This window comes from Peromyscus californicus, unplaced genomic scaffold (assembly GCF_007827085.1).
Source record: "Peromyscus californicus insignis strain IS unplaced genomic scaffold, ASM782708v3 Scaffold_5__1_contigs__length_169319896, whole genome shotgun sequence".
Classification (NCBI taxonomy): Eukaryota; Metazoa; Chordata; class Mammalia; order Rodentia; family Cricetidae; genus Peromyscus; species Peromyscus californicus.
In genome coordinates, this window is record NW_026294573.1 from 131,852,554 (window position 1) to 131,867,342 (window position 14,789).

A 14,789-nucleotide genomic window follows, 5' to 3' on the forward strand; every position below is an offset into this window, starting at 1 on the left:
CCTTCCCATCATCCTTAGTTTGGTCACCTCGTCTATACTTCCTGTCTTGCTACTGGCCAATCAGCATTTTATTAAACCAATTCAAGTGACAAATCTTCACAGTGTATAAGAGGATTATGCCACAGCAATTGGGACTGGTCCCTCTTCCCCCAGAGTAACAGTTAATTACTGAAGATGGCTGTGGGCAGCATAGTTGGTCATCCCCACGGCACTGCCAGGCTGCCTATGGTTCTAATCCCAGTCTTCTTGTGTTCATACTTGCTGTGTAACAAGCTCCAGGGAGTGGTGGCGAACAGAATATGGGACACAAAGCAACCTGAATGAATGAAGCAGTGTGTGAAGGGGAACAGCATGTAGTATTCATTCTCAAACATAAGTTAGTATATTTTACAAGTGCCATCCAGAAAGGTTGATGGCTCAGCTTGAAACCGAGGTGTATTCTGGAATTTCCTTTAGTGGTTTTGTGACCTTCCTGTTTCCACTGTGGTATGAGATTTATCTGTAACTTGAAATCATTTATCCTAAAGGTTTGCTTTTCAGAACAAAGTCAGTCAAGTGTTTGCTCTCTGAATAAAGAGTTTCATAAGAGCCCAAAGAAAAGTATGGTTTTGTGAACTGAGAAGTGTCAACGGCCGAGACAGGACACAGATGTTTTAGCGTCCCTAGTCCAAGCTGGCCTTGAGTTTCTGATCCTCTTCTCCCTTCTTCTAAGTGCTAAGATTATGAGCATGCACCACCACATCCAGTTTATATCATGCTGGGGATTGAACCTGGAGCTCTATGTATGCTAGGCAAGCACTCCACCAAATGGGCTATATCCCCACCCTAATATCTAATAATTTTTGCTGTTCTATTTTCATATAACCTGGCATTTACAGAAAGGCTGTTGGGACAGAGCTAAGAAATTTTGCCCCGCTTGCTTCATCTCCTCTCTCTCCTCCTACAAACACACTTTCTACATCAACTCTGAGCCCTTTGCAGGCATCATATCCCTCTGTGTAGAAATGTTTTACTATGTAGTTTCCAAGGACATTTTTGCACATGACCGTTGTACCCTAGCGAAAATCAGGCCATCAACACGAACCAAGCACCATTATCTAATCTGCATTCCGTGGCCACATCTGGCCACATGTTCCAATAAGGCCATGTTTGTAGTCTTTGGTTTCTGGTCCAGGATTCAGTCCAGAATCATATGTCATATAAAACTGTCATCTTTCCTAAGTGTCATCCATACTAGAGCAGTTTCTCCACTTTTCGTTGTGGTGATGACATTTCGTAGGCCACCAGCCAGTTGCTTTATAAAATGCCCCCCCCCAACATGACGTTTGTCTAGAGATGGGAGTTGTCTATGTGGGGCAGGACTATTATTAAAAACAGCGCTGGGCCCTGGGGATTCTTCTCTGGGTGCTTGTTATTTGGCTGATGTATTGTTTGCCAGGCTCGTCCATCATGTAATTGCTTGTCTTTCTCTTTCACGAACAGTCAGTCTACTCACTTTTGTTGGCAGTTGTGACTTTTTTTTTGGCCTGGTCCTTCACTGTGTTTGTTTGATTTTTGTCTGGTGTTGGAGCACGCACTCTATCACTGAGCCCTGCTCCAGCCTGGAGTTAGTCATTATTAATGTGATGGCTGCAAATGGATTTTTTCCAGCCCCATTATTCCTTCTTGGGCTCTCAATATGTTCTACCATGAACAAGTAACTTCCCATTTCAGCCATCATTTGTGTAAGGCTGGTGCAAAGCTTTACATTTTCCTCGGGAAATTCTTTTCCTGTCCTTATTGTAATGCCCAATGTGTCCCAGGAATTTCCCTTTAAGTCCTCTGTGTGATTCTGGAAAGTTCCCTATTGTTCTTGAATACTTGCTTGATGCCCTGAAATATGTCCAGGATCAGCTTATATTTTTGCCACCCAGCATCTAGAAGCAGCAATTTCTGGGTACCAATTCCCATTGGGAGGTCTGGGAAGTGGACACCAGACATGGACTTGATGTGCACCACTGCCGCTGAAGTGTCTGTGCATCCGCATCCACCCTCTCCCTGTGTCTGTGCATCCATGTCCACCCTTTATTTCCCTGTGTCTGTGCATCCGTGTCCACCCTTTCCCTGTGTCTGTGCATCCGCATCCACCCTTTCCCTGTGTCTGTGCATCCATGTCCATCCTTTCCCTGTGTCTGTGCATCCACATTCACCCTTTCCCTGTGTCTGTGCATCCACATCCACCCTCTCCCTGTGTCTGTGTATCCATGTCCACCCTTTATTTCCCTGTGTCTGTGCATCCGTGTCCATCCTCTCCCTGTGTCTGTGCATCCGTGTCCATCCTCTCCCTGTGTCTGTGCATCCACGTCCACCCTTTCCCTGTGTCTGTGCATCCACATCCACCCTTTCCCTGTGTCTGTGCATCCACATCTACCCTTTCCCTGTGCAGAAACGTCTCAGAAGTGAACTAAGTCTTCCAGTGTGACCTCGCCTTGTCCTTGATCCTAATGAGGGTGCTTTTAGGATATCCCCACCAGGAGAGAGAGAGAGAGACTTTGGAACCAAGTTGTGGATACTGTCGTCATGCTAGGAAACAGCCATGAATTTTCCTATCAGTGCTTTCGCCATCAGTGAGAACTGAATTTGTCAAGCTGATTTCCAGCATCTATGAGCTGCTCAGATAATTTTTTTCTCTTTAGATTTATGAGTAAGTTACATTATATTAATATATCTGCTAAGAAAAATAAACTTTTCACTCCTGGGCTAAATTATTTTGGGTTGCTGTGCATGCTTTTCTTAATAGACTATTGAATTCTTCCCACTAGTGGTTATTAGGAGCTTATATCATATTTACTAGCAATATCTGCCTATAATCTCCTTTTTCTTGGTGCTAGCACTACTATTCAAATACGATCTTAGTTTCTTACGGTCACTGTAGCAATTTGCTGCCATGTCTCCAAACAGCATGCACTTATTCCTTTATGTTTCTAGGGGCAAGAAGTCTAAAATGACTCTTCCCAGCCTAAAGGTATCAGTAGACTTGCATTCACGTCAGGGCTTCAGAGAACTCTGTTTCTTTGTCCTTTCTGGTTTCTTAAGTGACTGTCTCTCCCTTGTCCATGGCCTCATCTTTGAAGACAGCAGCATAAGCATCTACTGTTCCTCTCTGCCCCCAGCCCTTTCCTGTGCGTTCCAGTCAGGGCTCCTCTGATTCTCCTGCTTCTCTACATTACCATCTCCCCAAGGTCCCTGGTGGTCATCTTGACTTCACCTGAACATTGCCCCATCAAGACCCATAACTTTGTCACACTTGCAAGATCCCTTTTGCCTCCTAAAGTGATGCCCACAGCTTCTGAGGAGTTGGATGTGGACATCTCTGAGTCAGGCAAAGGGGGCCATTGTTCTGCCGCTCTCTCCCCTCGGTGTTAGGCTTGCTTCACCAAATGTGTCCTGATGTTTTCTCTTCCTTTCTGTTTTCTAGAACAGGTATATGGCATCAGGGCTCTAGGGGGGGCAACACCTTCCCCGAGAAACCATATGGACCCAGTGCTTCTTTACTGAGTGGTTCCTAATAACCTCTTCTTTGTTGGAAACTGCTCGGTTTCAGCTTCTGTCTCTGCTAGATCAGCAAGCTGCTTCCTGAGCAGTTATTAAGGCTTTGCATCTGGAGGACCTGGGAGAAGAGGAAATTGAGGTGACAGGAAGAAATGCAGTTTCACCAGCATAGTCCCCTAGTCACGCTTCTTTATACAGCTTGAAACCCACCCAGTGGCGATCCTCGATCCTCGTTCAGCCTCCCTTGCTGGAGCCATTATCTCCTCATTCACACAGCAGATGCATCAACTCCTCGATCAATTCCCTAGGGAACTAGGACTCCCAATATTCTATGCAGCACTCTGTGTCCTACTGTGGGATGGTCTGTATGTCAAATGTATTGTTGACTGGTCAATAAATAAATCACTGATTGGCCCGTGGCCAGGCAGGAAGTATAGGCGGGACAAGGAGGAGAATAGAGCTGGGAAGTGGAAGGCTGAGAGAGGGAGACACTGCCAACTGCCATCAGGACAAGGAAGATGTAAAGTACCGGTAAGCCACAAGCCACGTGGCAAGGTATAGATTAATAGAAATGGATTAATTTAAGCTGTAAGAACAGTTAGCAAGAAGCCTGTCACGGCCATACAGTTTGTAACCAATATAAGTCTCTGTGATTACTTGGTCGGGTTTGAGCGGCTTGGGACTGGCAGGTGAGAGAGATTTGTCCTGACTGTGGGCCAGGCAGGAAAACTCTAGCAACAGTGTCCATTTAATACAATGTATCCATTTATAATGTGGTGGCCCGGGCCTTTAATCCCAGCACTTGGGAGGCAGAGACAGGTGGATCTCTATGAGTTCAAGGCCAGCCTAGTCTACAGAGCGAGTTCCAGGACAGCCAGGGCTATACAGAGAAACTCTGTCTTCAAAAACCAAAAGAAGAAGAAAAAGGAGGAGGAGGAAGAGGAGAAGGAGAGGAGGAAAAAGAACAAGAAATGTGAAATAGTTGCTGCTTGGTCTAAGAAGCAGAAAGTTTCTATGGATGTGAAAATATGTAACTTAGCAGTTCGAATTGGTCCATATCTTCTGTTTCAAACCTTTAATGATGTTCTTGAACATTTCATCTACCACCAGGACTACAGAGCCCAGTCCTGAGAGTCTGTTCCTGTCCAGACCCAGGAAACATCTTGAGCCCTGTGTAGTCCAGCTGTGCACAAGGCCTTCCCCTGGGGAAATTTCCCCTTGGCACCCTTTCCTGTGGGCCAATAGAACAGCTCTTGTCAGCATTGCATGACTGAAGAGGTGTAAGAACATCCTCCACATTGCTGCAGCCCGAACCCTGTCCACTCGGGTCATACACATAGCTAGTACCTCATGGAGGCACACTGAAGTGGCTCCACGGGTGTTCCAGGAAGTTCTCTTGCTTACTCCAGTCCCTCTGATCCATCTGGTGGGGGGAGCTTCTTTGATCACGTGCCCGTGTATTTTACCTTTCATCATCCGTCATTTCTTCCTCATGAAGATAATCGCGGTTTTTCCCCCTTTGAAATTTAGCAAGAGTTACATTCCTTTCAGTCAGTTGCCCTTGCTTTCTTGTGGTGTCAAACTGTTTTCCTACAGCCTTGAGGCCTGAAGGAGAGCTTGGCTGGCTATAAGATTCTTGGTACAAACTACTTCCTCACCCAAGACGGTTTCCACACCCTCGGACGCTCGACTGCCCAGCACAACTGCAGTGTGGCCTTCCTCACTTCGCGGCTGACGTGGGCAGGGACGTTTTCCTCGGGATCCTGTGTTTTATTCTGCTTCATGTTTTCTTTTAGAGTAATTTTGTGTAGATTTAGTTTGCTTTTACTTCATTAATTTGGAGAATTTACACGATTTCTGATTTAAAGGAGATCCTTCCTGCTGGTATAACCCAATATACTATATTCTTACCATTTAACTACTAGGGGCTGGGGGTGGGGAAGTCACGTGACCTCTGATGGACCTGAAATGTCTTCCCTTTTGCCTCCCTCTTCCTCTGCCACCTGCTTCATGGAAGCACCCTTTCCTGTCTCCTTTCTCTGTGGAGCATGCTTTGCAGAGACTGCCAACTTGAATCCCTTCCAGCGGCCTCCCTCACCGTCAGGGCCAAGACTCACCTGGACTCTTGAGGGTGTCTACACATGGGGGTGACATCTCCTTTCAGGCAACTTCAAATCAACCTTGAGTTCTGTCCCTTTGTTTCCACCAAGGCTGGTGCCAAAGTGTGGCTCACAACTCTGGGGACAGGGATTGATATTCATTCTTTGGAATTCATTCATTTTTTCCAGCTCACAGGTGACCTGAAGATCACAGCCATCTCTCTTATGGGTCCATCGAAGGTGTGGGTTTTGTGTGGCCTTCTGACTTTTCTTGTTGCTGCAAAGCTGTGAGGAATTCATTTAACTAGTCTGGGGGTGCCTTTTTCTAAATTTTATCTGAGCACAGTGGTGTACTCTCAGGAAGAAAGCTGGTATGCTATGTGTACATGTAAGACCCACTCACATAGAGGCTTCCTGGAAGCATACATCTATGAAGAATCATGTATATGAAGAGACATTTCTGGGTGGATCACTTGAAGAGCTCAATTGCATTTGCACTCAAATTTGATTTTGTACTGAGGACCAAGGACTATAAAATACAAATATTGCACTAAGCATTTGCCTCCTACATTAAAATATCTTGTAGTTAATTTCCTGGAAGCCAATGAGTATAAATGGCTTTGTCCTATAACCGTTCTCACATTGGACAGCTGAGGGACCCAGGTGAGCAGGCTCTGACCCTTCATCCTGCAGAACAGTGTCCTTTCCATACCAGCCATGCTTACTCCACAGAGGTTTTCACCTGCTGGATAGTTTTTCCAGTTTTTATTTTAAAGACAATATTTCATGTATCGAGGCTGACCTCAAACTCTCTGTGTAGCCAAGAATGGCCTTGAAATTCTCATTCTCCTGTGCCCACCTCTTGAGTGCTGTGATTACAGGCATGTATCTGGTTTTATGTGGTCTAGGGATCAAACCCAGGATTTGAGCATGCTCCGTAACACTTTACCAACTGACTTACATTCCCAGGCTCCTCCTTTTCCAATTCTTACTATCATTCGGTCACCTTTGTATGCAAAGATCCCTCCTCAACAGCCCAATACTAGGAGAGAGTACTTTTCATTATTACATTTCAAATTAACTTACAAAATAATTACATTGCTCATCAAGTTGAGTCAAAACATTTTGTTGCACTAATGAGGTCCCTTGGTTTCTCTTTTCACAGAGGACAATTATGGGATGGATGGGAAGGTTAGTCAGTCCAACGTCGTTTCCGACACCAACTGGCAAGGCCTGGAGGAGTTATCCAGTATGAACGACGACACCGAAGAGTACAGATATAACCCTAGACTGAGTCTGGAGTCCTGGACTAGCTACCTGAAGGCTGTAGATAGAACATTTGCACTGCTAAACAGTCACTCTGAGCAAAACAAAGCAAATGGGACTCCAGCTGCTCCAAGCGGTGGCTTCCCAGTCGCCTCTGCTGAGCTCTCGATGTCAACAGAGATGGCCTCTGCAGAGTCGGGAGAAGACCCAAGGCACGTGGTTGGGGAAACACCTCCCTTGACCTTGCCAGCCAACCTCCAAACCCTGCCTTCGAACAGACCCACATTAAGTCCAGAGAGAAGACTTGAATGGAATAACAACATTCCAGAAGTGAATCATTTGAATTCTGAACACTGGAGAAAAAGTAAAACTGAAAAACAGATGGGGTGGGAGGAGATCCGCCATCTTGACGGTGACATCAGTGGCAATGGCATGACAGAGCTGGGACTCCAGTCTCATCGCAGGCTGCAGCCCATCAGCCAGCATCAACGAGAATGCCCCCAGGATGCAGAGCCAGAAGAGGATGCTTTTGAAGAGCAATTGCATCCTCATGTTCATTCTGACAGAACTTCTGTTCATCGAGTGTTCAATGTGTCTGGTGTGGAGCAGCCTATTCATTCCAGCTCCACAGAGAGACTATTGGCCAAGATGCAGAAGAGTGGCATAAAAGAGTGGGTACCGAATCTAGAGGGCAGTGCCTCCTCTCCACTAACCTCTGATTAGATGAAATGTTGCCTGAATTCTTCTAAGTTTTTATTAGTAAACTAGTGGTGGTGAGTGTAACTGCCAGCATTCTGAGCTCCTCTGGATACGTTTGTGCAGTAGAAACTCACTCGTGTGCTCACATATGTGCAGGTGATGCTCATACACGTGCAGGTGATGCTCGCTCACACATGTGCAGGTGATGCTCACACGTGGACTCATTGTAGTTCACTGTTTTCCCAAGAAGAGAAAGGTGGGGGACATTTTGTTGCTTTGTTTTCGGTACTAAAACAGTATTATCTTCTGGATATTGTAGGGACATGCATATATAAAGTCAATCCAGTCAAAATGGCTAGAATTGTGCCTTTGTAAGTTTTAAACGCTTGACACCCATGATGACTCCGTCAACACATCTTCCCTGCCTGCATCCTGAAGTTCGGATTCATTTCTAACCACTGGAATTTTTCGACATCTTCATATTTGGTTCAATGATTTTGCACTTTGAGTTTGGAATACTGTGTCTGCTTGGTTGGTAGTGTTATTATTTTTTAAAAGTCTTATCAGAGACACACTGTTTGTCCCAGGCAGGACAAAAGAATAGATCCCCCCAGCAATGACGCACAGTATGGATCACATATTGTTTAATGTATGCTTTTCCCAGAAAACATTGCATGTATTTTATACCTCGACGTGCTAAAATTGATTAGCAGAAAGGCATGGCTCACAATGTTGGTGGTAAAAAAAGAAAATGAGTTAATAAGTAATAAACAAAACAAAAATTACCTGCTCTCTCTGTCCTTAATATATGCTCAGTACTGCTAAATTTTGGTTACCTTCTTGAAAAAGGGACAGGACAAAGGCCATTTTATTTTAATCTTTTTTTTTCTTGGTTTGGTTAATAAGCTTAAATATGGGGAAAATATGTATAGTTTTGGCTTTCTACAAGACAATTTTAATAAACTAAAATCATGAATGCTGTAAAATTTAAACACACCAGTATTTGCTTTATAAACATTGTGGTATGTGAATATTTTTTTTTTTTTCGAGACAGGGTCTCTCTGTGTAGCTTTGCGCCTTTCCTGGAACTCACACGGTAGTCCAGGCTGGCCTCGAACTCACAGAGATCCGCCTGGCTCTGCCTCCCGAGTGCTGGGATTAAAGGCGTGCGCCACCACCGCCCGGCTGGTATGTGAATATTTTTAAAACTATCACCACGCTCTGATTTTTCTAAAAGACATAGTTCAAAACTGCTTTTGAAAATCTGTATTCTTGATGTCACCCTGTTTCTCCTGGACTTTTAGAGACCACTCAAAGGATTACCTCACTAAGAATTTCCATTATCCTCTTCCTTCCCAAGGTCTTCTCGCTATTGTTTAGCTGGTTGGTGGTTTTCTTTTGACTTTTAGATAATTCAAACATGTGGATAAGTTGTGTTTTTGTTAAGTGTTTAAGGTAAACACTTTTCAAGGAAATCTAATGTGGTATGGTTGAATCCTTGGTAATCGTAAGTCTTTACCATAGAGCCTGTACATACGCTAAGTAGCCGTTGATCAGATGTGGCTGGCAGCTGCTGACTGACGGAATAAACGTATTTATGGTCTTGAATGATGTGCTTTGTAAAGAGATTTCAAGATATTAGGAAGCATACTATGTTTTTTTAATCCTATGTAATGCTCTGTGATACTCTGATAGAACAATTCTGGCTTCAGGAAAGCCTAGAAGCGATATTTCTTGAAATAAAAGGTGTTGAAACATTTTACCCGTTTCAGAGAAGTAAACTTAAGCCAGCTTTTGTGGCCCACATGTTCCCTACATGTTAGCTTGAGTCTGGTTCTTACCTTACATGACTAAGTGTTAGCTATACTTGTCAAAGTACCCCAAATCCATGTATTATAGACCATTCTCGGGTTAGTACCTTTGCGGATTTGCCTCCTTGGAGTCCAGAAGGATGAGGCAGAACAGCTCTGTACAGGGCCAGGGCCCAGAGCTCCAGGGCCAGGGCCCAGAGCTCCGTCTTCACCATATAAAAATACTGATTAACTTTTGGGCAAGTGACCCCATATTGATAATCCTCCTTGAGGCCTTGTGAACCCCCTCACTGGTCCTGGGTGTCACAGATGGAGTTCTCTAAAAACAAGAAGGCTCACCCATGAACAGCGCTTTAGAGTTTGGAGGGAGCCATGAGCTTTGAGGTAAACCTAACTGCCCACCAAGACCTTACATGTTTGATACGGACAAATCCCAAATCCGTGTGTGGAAAGTCTCTTGGAATGGCCTTCAGATAAGAAATTAAAAATCTGTGAATGTCCAGATTAGAGGTTAAAAGAAATAAAGGAGGGGTGTAGCAAAGCATTCTAAGACTTGCCCATCGGTCCTTGAGGAATCCATACATAACATCAAAAAGATCTAACAAGTTTGGAGGGCATAGTGTCTGGAAATTCATCTTTGTTCCATGCTTCTTTTTTAAATAACTCAAGTTGGTGTATACGAAAAAGATTCGGTGTGCTGTTTCCACTCGTGTGTGCCCTGGTCAGATCTCCTTTCTGCCTACCTCATCCTAAGAGACCCTCCCAGTCATCAGTAATTATCATTCTACTTTCCTGCCAATCATTTTTTAAGTTTCCACATGTGACAGAACCTGCAGTGTGTGCCCTTCTATAAAATGTGCCCAGGCCATGTGTTGACATCCCCCAAAAAAACTCTGCCTGGGTACAATTCAGTGAATATCTATGCAGTCTACACCATGCAAAAAGGCCGTATGTCTCCAGAGCTATGTTCCGAACCCAGTTCAAGAGATAGAAGGACCCTTAGCGGGTGGCTGCCTGAGGGTGTCTTTTGATCTGTGACCAAGGCGGCAGCAAGAAGGACTGAGCGGACCTCTGTGGTCCGTTCCCCGCTTGCCATGGACTCAGAAGATGAAGAAAGAAAGTCAGCTGCTCTCTTCTTCTTCCATTTTAACAGACACGTGTGCATCATACATGCATTCACAGCACAAATACACACCATCAGGGAAGAGAAAAACTGCAGTAGGACCCCATTTGATAAAGCCCTATTTGGTAAGACAAGGAGTGATCAAGACATTCAAGGACTCCTAAACCGCTCTGGGGCTGAGGTGGGGGGTGTATAGCTAGGTGGCAGAGTGCAGGGTAAGCATGCACAAACCTGGGGTGGGTCTCTGGTGTTTCACAAAAGGCATGGCACCTGCAATCCAAGCACTTGGAGGTAGAGGCAGGAAGGGCAGCAGTGCAAGGTCATCCTCAACTTCATAGTGAGTTTGAGGGATCCTGCCACCCTAACTTCATTTTGAACGCTAACGCTTAGGATTTTTGTGAGCTCAGGAAAGCCCCATACACCTCTCTAAGATAACTGTTTGCAGAAATAAGCAAGGGCTTTGGACTAACAATGGCAACTACTCAGTCTATGTGCTTTCTTTTTCCCAGACTGTCCAGGGGAGATATTGGGACTCTACACTGAGCATCTGTGGCCTTGGAAGTCCCATCCCAGATGCTGCTTCCCCTGCCCACTGTCAACACGGCAGGTGTTGACATCTGAGTCAAAAAAAACCCATCACCACACTTAAACTATACCTGAGGCTGCTCTTGATCTTCCCGAAAACCAGGAGTGGGCTGGGCTGGGGGTGTGGCCACTGTTCAATTTCCCACTGGAGTCGAATTTTGTTGGGTATTTCCAAAGACTATTTTAGAAGACAGCATATCTTTGGATGACAAGCAAGATTCCCAAACAAAGCTTCAAGTGCTGGGTCTTGGCGGGCTTCCGTGACCCACAAAACTGCTGTTAAGAGCTGCAGTGGTTTCCTGAGGCCACCTGTGGCTTTCCCCCACTACCAGCTCATCCCACACTCAAGAAATGCCCTAATGTGGTGTCATTCCGTGGCGCAGTGAGCTAGTCTTTCTCTAAACTGAAGACTTTGCCAGCACACAGTGTCGTGGGCCTTCACGACATGTGCAAAGCTGTACAAAACACGCAGAGACTGGCCTTTAAAATTCAGACGCTTCCTGCTGTTGTTAGGGGGTAGAAACATCACGAAGAGACAGCATGCTGAGGTCTTTCAAGCTGATTGATGCCTCACTCTTAAGGTAGTAAATGTGACCAAAAATATTGCCATCTACTGAGTTTCTTAGCCTCAATACCAGGGAACGTCCCAAACTCTCAGACTTGGAATCTGTATCCTCCCTCCCCTCCCCGACCCCACAAGCCCAATAAAGCAAGTTCAAGGACTGAGTGGCACCAGTTCAATTCTAGTAGCTTTCAGGAGCAGAAGAAAGGACTTGCCTGTGGGGCCCACCATCCTCTCAGGAGCAGAAAAGCAGAGCATGTGCTTTTCATAACAAACACTAGATGGCACCGGAGTACAGCATCCAGCGCAAAACGACCATTTATAGTGATTTCTAAGGTAACTGTGCTTACTATTATGTATGAGGATGAGACAAGAACATGTCTTGATCCGCGGCAAGTTTGCCCTTTCTTCGGTGCCTACGCTCTCAGTCTTCCAGTAGCCCAAAGTACAGTTCCAGCTCTCCACTGTTTGGTGCTGGCATCATAAACTGGAACTGTGTCAAATGCTGGCATTTAAAATCAAAGGTGAGCAGGGAATGTGATCTCCTAGCTTTGCTATGACTTTGTGCAATTGAAAGTGTTTCTTTGGCTCGTATGTGCTGAAGCCATGGATACCATCTCTGGTTCACTGACAATTTTACAACAACAACACAAAAACAAAAACAAAAAAACACTGGATGCTTTATCAACTGCTCTTAAAACTCTGAGTCTGGGTTAAAGCAAGGAAATGAAGTGACCAAAGTCTATAACCCTCTAACCCTCCCTACTGCTCATTTCTTAATGCCAAGCGTGTATGTGTGTAGGGATGTGTGTGTGTGTGTGGGTGTGTGTGTGTGTGTGTGTGTGTGTGTGTGTGTGTGTGTGTGTGGTGTGTGGGGGTGTGTGTGTATGTTCAGGTTACAGGACATTTAAGCAATTGGAAGAGAACTCCTGTTGCCTCACTCTGCACACACCATGTCTATTTTCAACAGCTGCCAAAAGCTGCTAGAGTTGAACCGGTTCCACTCAATCCTTGAACCTGCTTTGTTGGGTCTGTGGAGTGGGGGAGGGGAGCGAGGGTACAGATTCCGAGCCTGAGAGTTTGGGCCGTTCCCTGGTATTGGGGGTGAGGAAGCCCAGTAGATGGCAACATTTCTGGTCATAGTTCATATTTACTAGCTTAAGGGAGAGGCATCATCATCCACTTTTGTGTGAGTGGTTTTCTCGATGAATGTGCTATGGCAAGCAGGAAGAAATCTCCCGGTAAGCACACATACGCACTCATACACCAGCCACTCACGTACTTTGGACCATTCTGACCCTTTCAGTGTGCCATGAGGTGTGTAGGGAGAATGCAAAATGGAACAATCCTCTTCTTCCAGTAAGAGTGCTCAAAGCAGACTAAATATATCCACGGGCTTCAGCCCGTGACTCATGATGCTATTTCGACGTCTCTTTCACCTCCTTCCGCCTCTCACCCAGAAGTTTCAGATGCCAATGCCTTCGGAAAACTCTCTCCAGTCAGGAGAGACATCCAAACCGGGAGTTTGGCTGGACTTGGAGGACAGTATGTTAAGTGTAATCATGTGTCAGACACAGGGAGACAACTAGCACGCACATGCTCCCACTCATATGCGGAAGCTGGAATTTTTGATCTGGTAAAACATAGAGCACTACATAGGGATGAGCAGAGGCTGGGAGGGGTGTGAGGCAGGGGAGGATGGAGGGGGGGGGTGCTTCATGAGTTCCAGGAACAGCCTCTAACATTCTGTAATGAGGCAGGGTAACTATTGGACACTGAACTGTATATTTCAAATACCTGGTAGAGATGAGTTTGAGTGTTCCCACCATAAAGAAATAGTGTTGGGCCGGGCGGTGGTGGCGCACGCCTTTAATCCCAGCACTTGGGAGGCAGAGCCAGGCGGATCTCTGAGTTCGAGGCCAGCCTGGACTACCAAGTGAGTTCCAGGAAAGGCGCAAAGCTACACAGAGAAACCCTGTCTCGAAAAACCAAAAAAAAAAAAAAAAGAAATAGTGTTGGAGTCAATGGACATGCCAATTACTTTGGTTTGATCATTTCACATTGTGTATGTGTATTGAAACATTGTACTGGGCCCCATAACTCTGCTCCGATGACCACGTGGGGATGAACAGAATTTTTTTCCATTCTACTTTTATTTCTGTGATGATAAAATATACTGACAAAAATGCAATTTAGGGGTGACAGGAATCATTCTACTGACAATTCCAGGTTACAGCCCTTCATTCCAGGGGCCTCCCAGAAGTAGCCGGTCACACCACAGGGGATGAAAATTTTCAACACACACATACATTATTTTTTTAAGTTCCAGCCAGGTAGAGTCTGAGCACAGCTTCTGTGCCAGAGATCGGCTCCAGGCTATTTTTGCAACAAAGGGTGGGTTTGTCATCTGGAAGCGACGGGATGGGGTGGGGGTGGGGTGTCCTAACTAACTTGTTGGCAAAGATTTGATAATCTCACCTTGGGAAGTCCTTCCTTTCCGTGCTGTAAGTGTTCCCTGTATTTGCAAATCTGTAAAAGAACAAGCTGGGCGCCTTTGAGGACCACTGGGCACAGCCCACTCTGCAGTAACAATACCCGGCAAATGCTCACCTTTGCTCCCACATTCTTTTCTGGAGCCCAGGAAGTTAGACAAACCCATGGGACTACCTTGGGCCAGTGACACAAGCCAGTGATGTGTGTTACCTCCAGACGAACCGTTCTTTGGACTCTTTGTGCCTCCACTCGGCAACTAAGATCAGCCATTAAAAAGTCCCTCGTGGTGTGGGTTCAAGGTGAGGCCTCTGCCCCTCCATCCCCGACTGGATGTGCAGTGTGGAGGCTGCTGAGGTGAGTGGGGAAGCATCCTTTATCAAGCCATGTTCGAGGATCGAGTCCCTCCATCTAAAGGTCTGTTTGGAATTGGAATAAGTGATGAGCTACCTAAAATTATTCCCTTTGGAAGTTCACGAAAAGTGTGCTACAGTGGGCGCCTTAGACTACAGTCGTAATAGTTTCTACATGGAACGCTCTGCCTCCGGGTCCCGTCAGTAACCAGGCTGACTGTATCCAGTAACTGACTTGTGGGTTACTCAGGAGCCATCACTTCACTTTAA

At 45.5% G+C, this 14,789-nt stretch overlaps 2 protein-coding genes across 12 annotated transcripts in view; one reads left to right on the forward strand and one right to left on the reverse strand.

The window, feature by feature from the left end:
• Positions 1 to 9,355, forward strand: part of Sulf1 (sulfatase 1) — a 165,752-nt gene extending 156,397 nt beyond the window's left edge. For 8 of the 10 annotated variants that reach the window (XM_052718367.1, XM_052718363.1, XM_052718366.1 and 5 more), the window contains one exon: positions 6,796 to 7,005. In XM_052718367.1, coding sequence (XP_052574327.1) covers positions 6,796 to 6,885 — 90 coding nt within the window. In that variant the 3' untranslated portion in view covers positions 6,886 to 7,005. Of the gene's footprint in view, positions 1 to 6,795 lie in introns of all 10 variants that reach the window. The other 2 variants (XM_052718371.1, XM_052718368.1) reach the window with 2 other exon arrangements.
• Slco5a1 (solute carrier organic anion transporter family member 5A1) overlaps positions 1 to 14,789 on the reverse strand; it is a 168,918-nt gene that overhangs the window by 5,431 nt on the left and 148,698 nt on the right. The gene's annotated exons all lie outside the window — the stretch shown is intronic.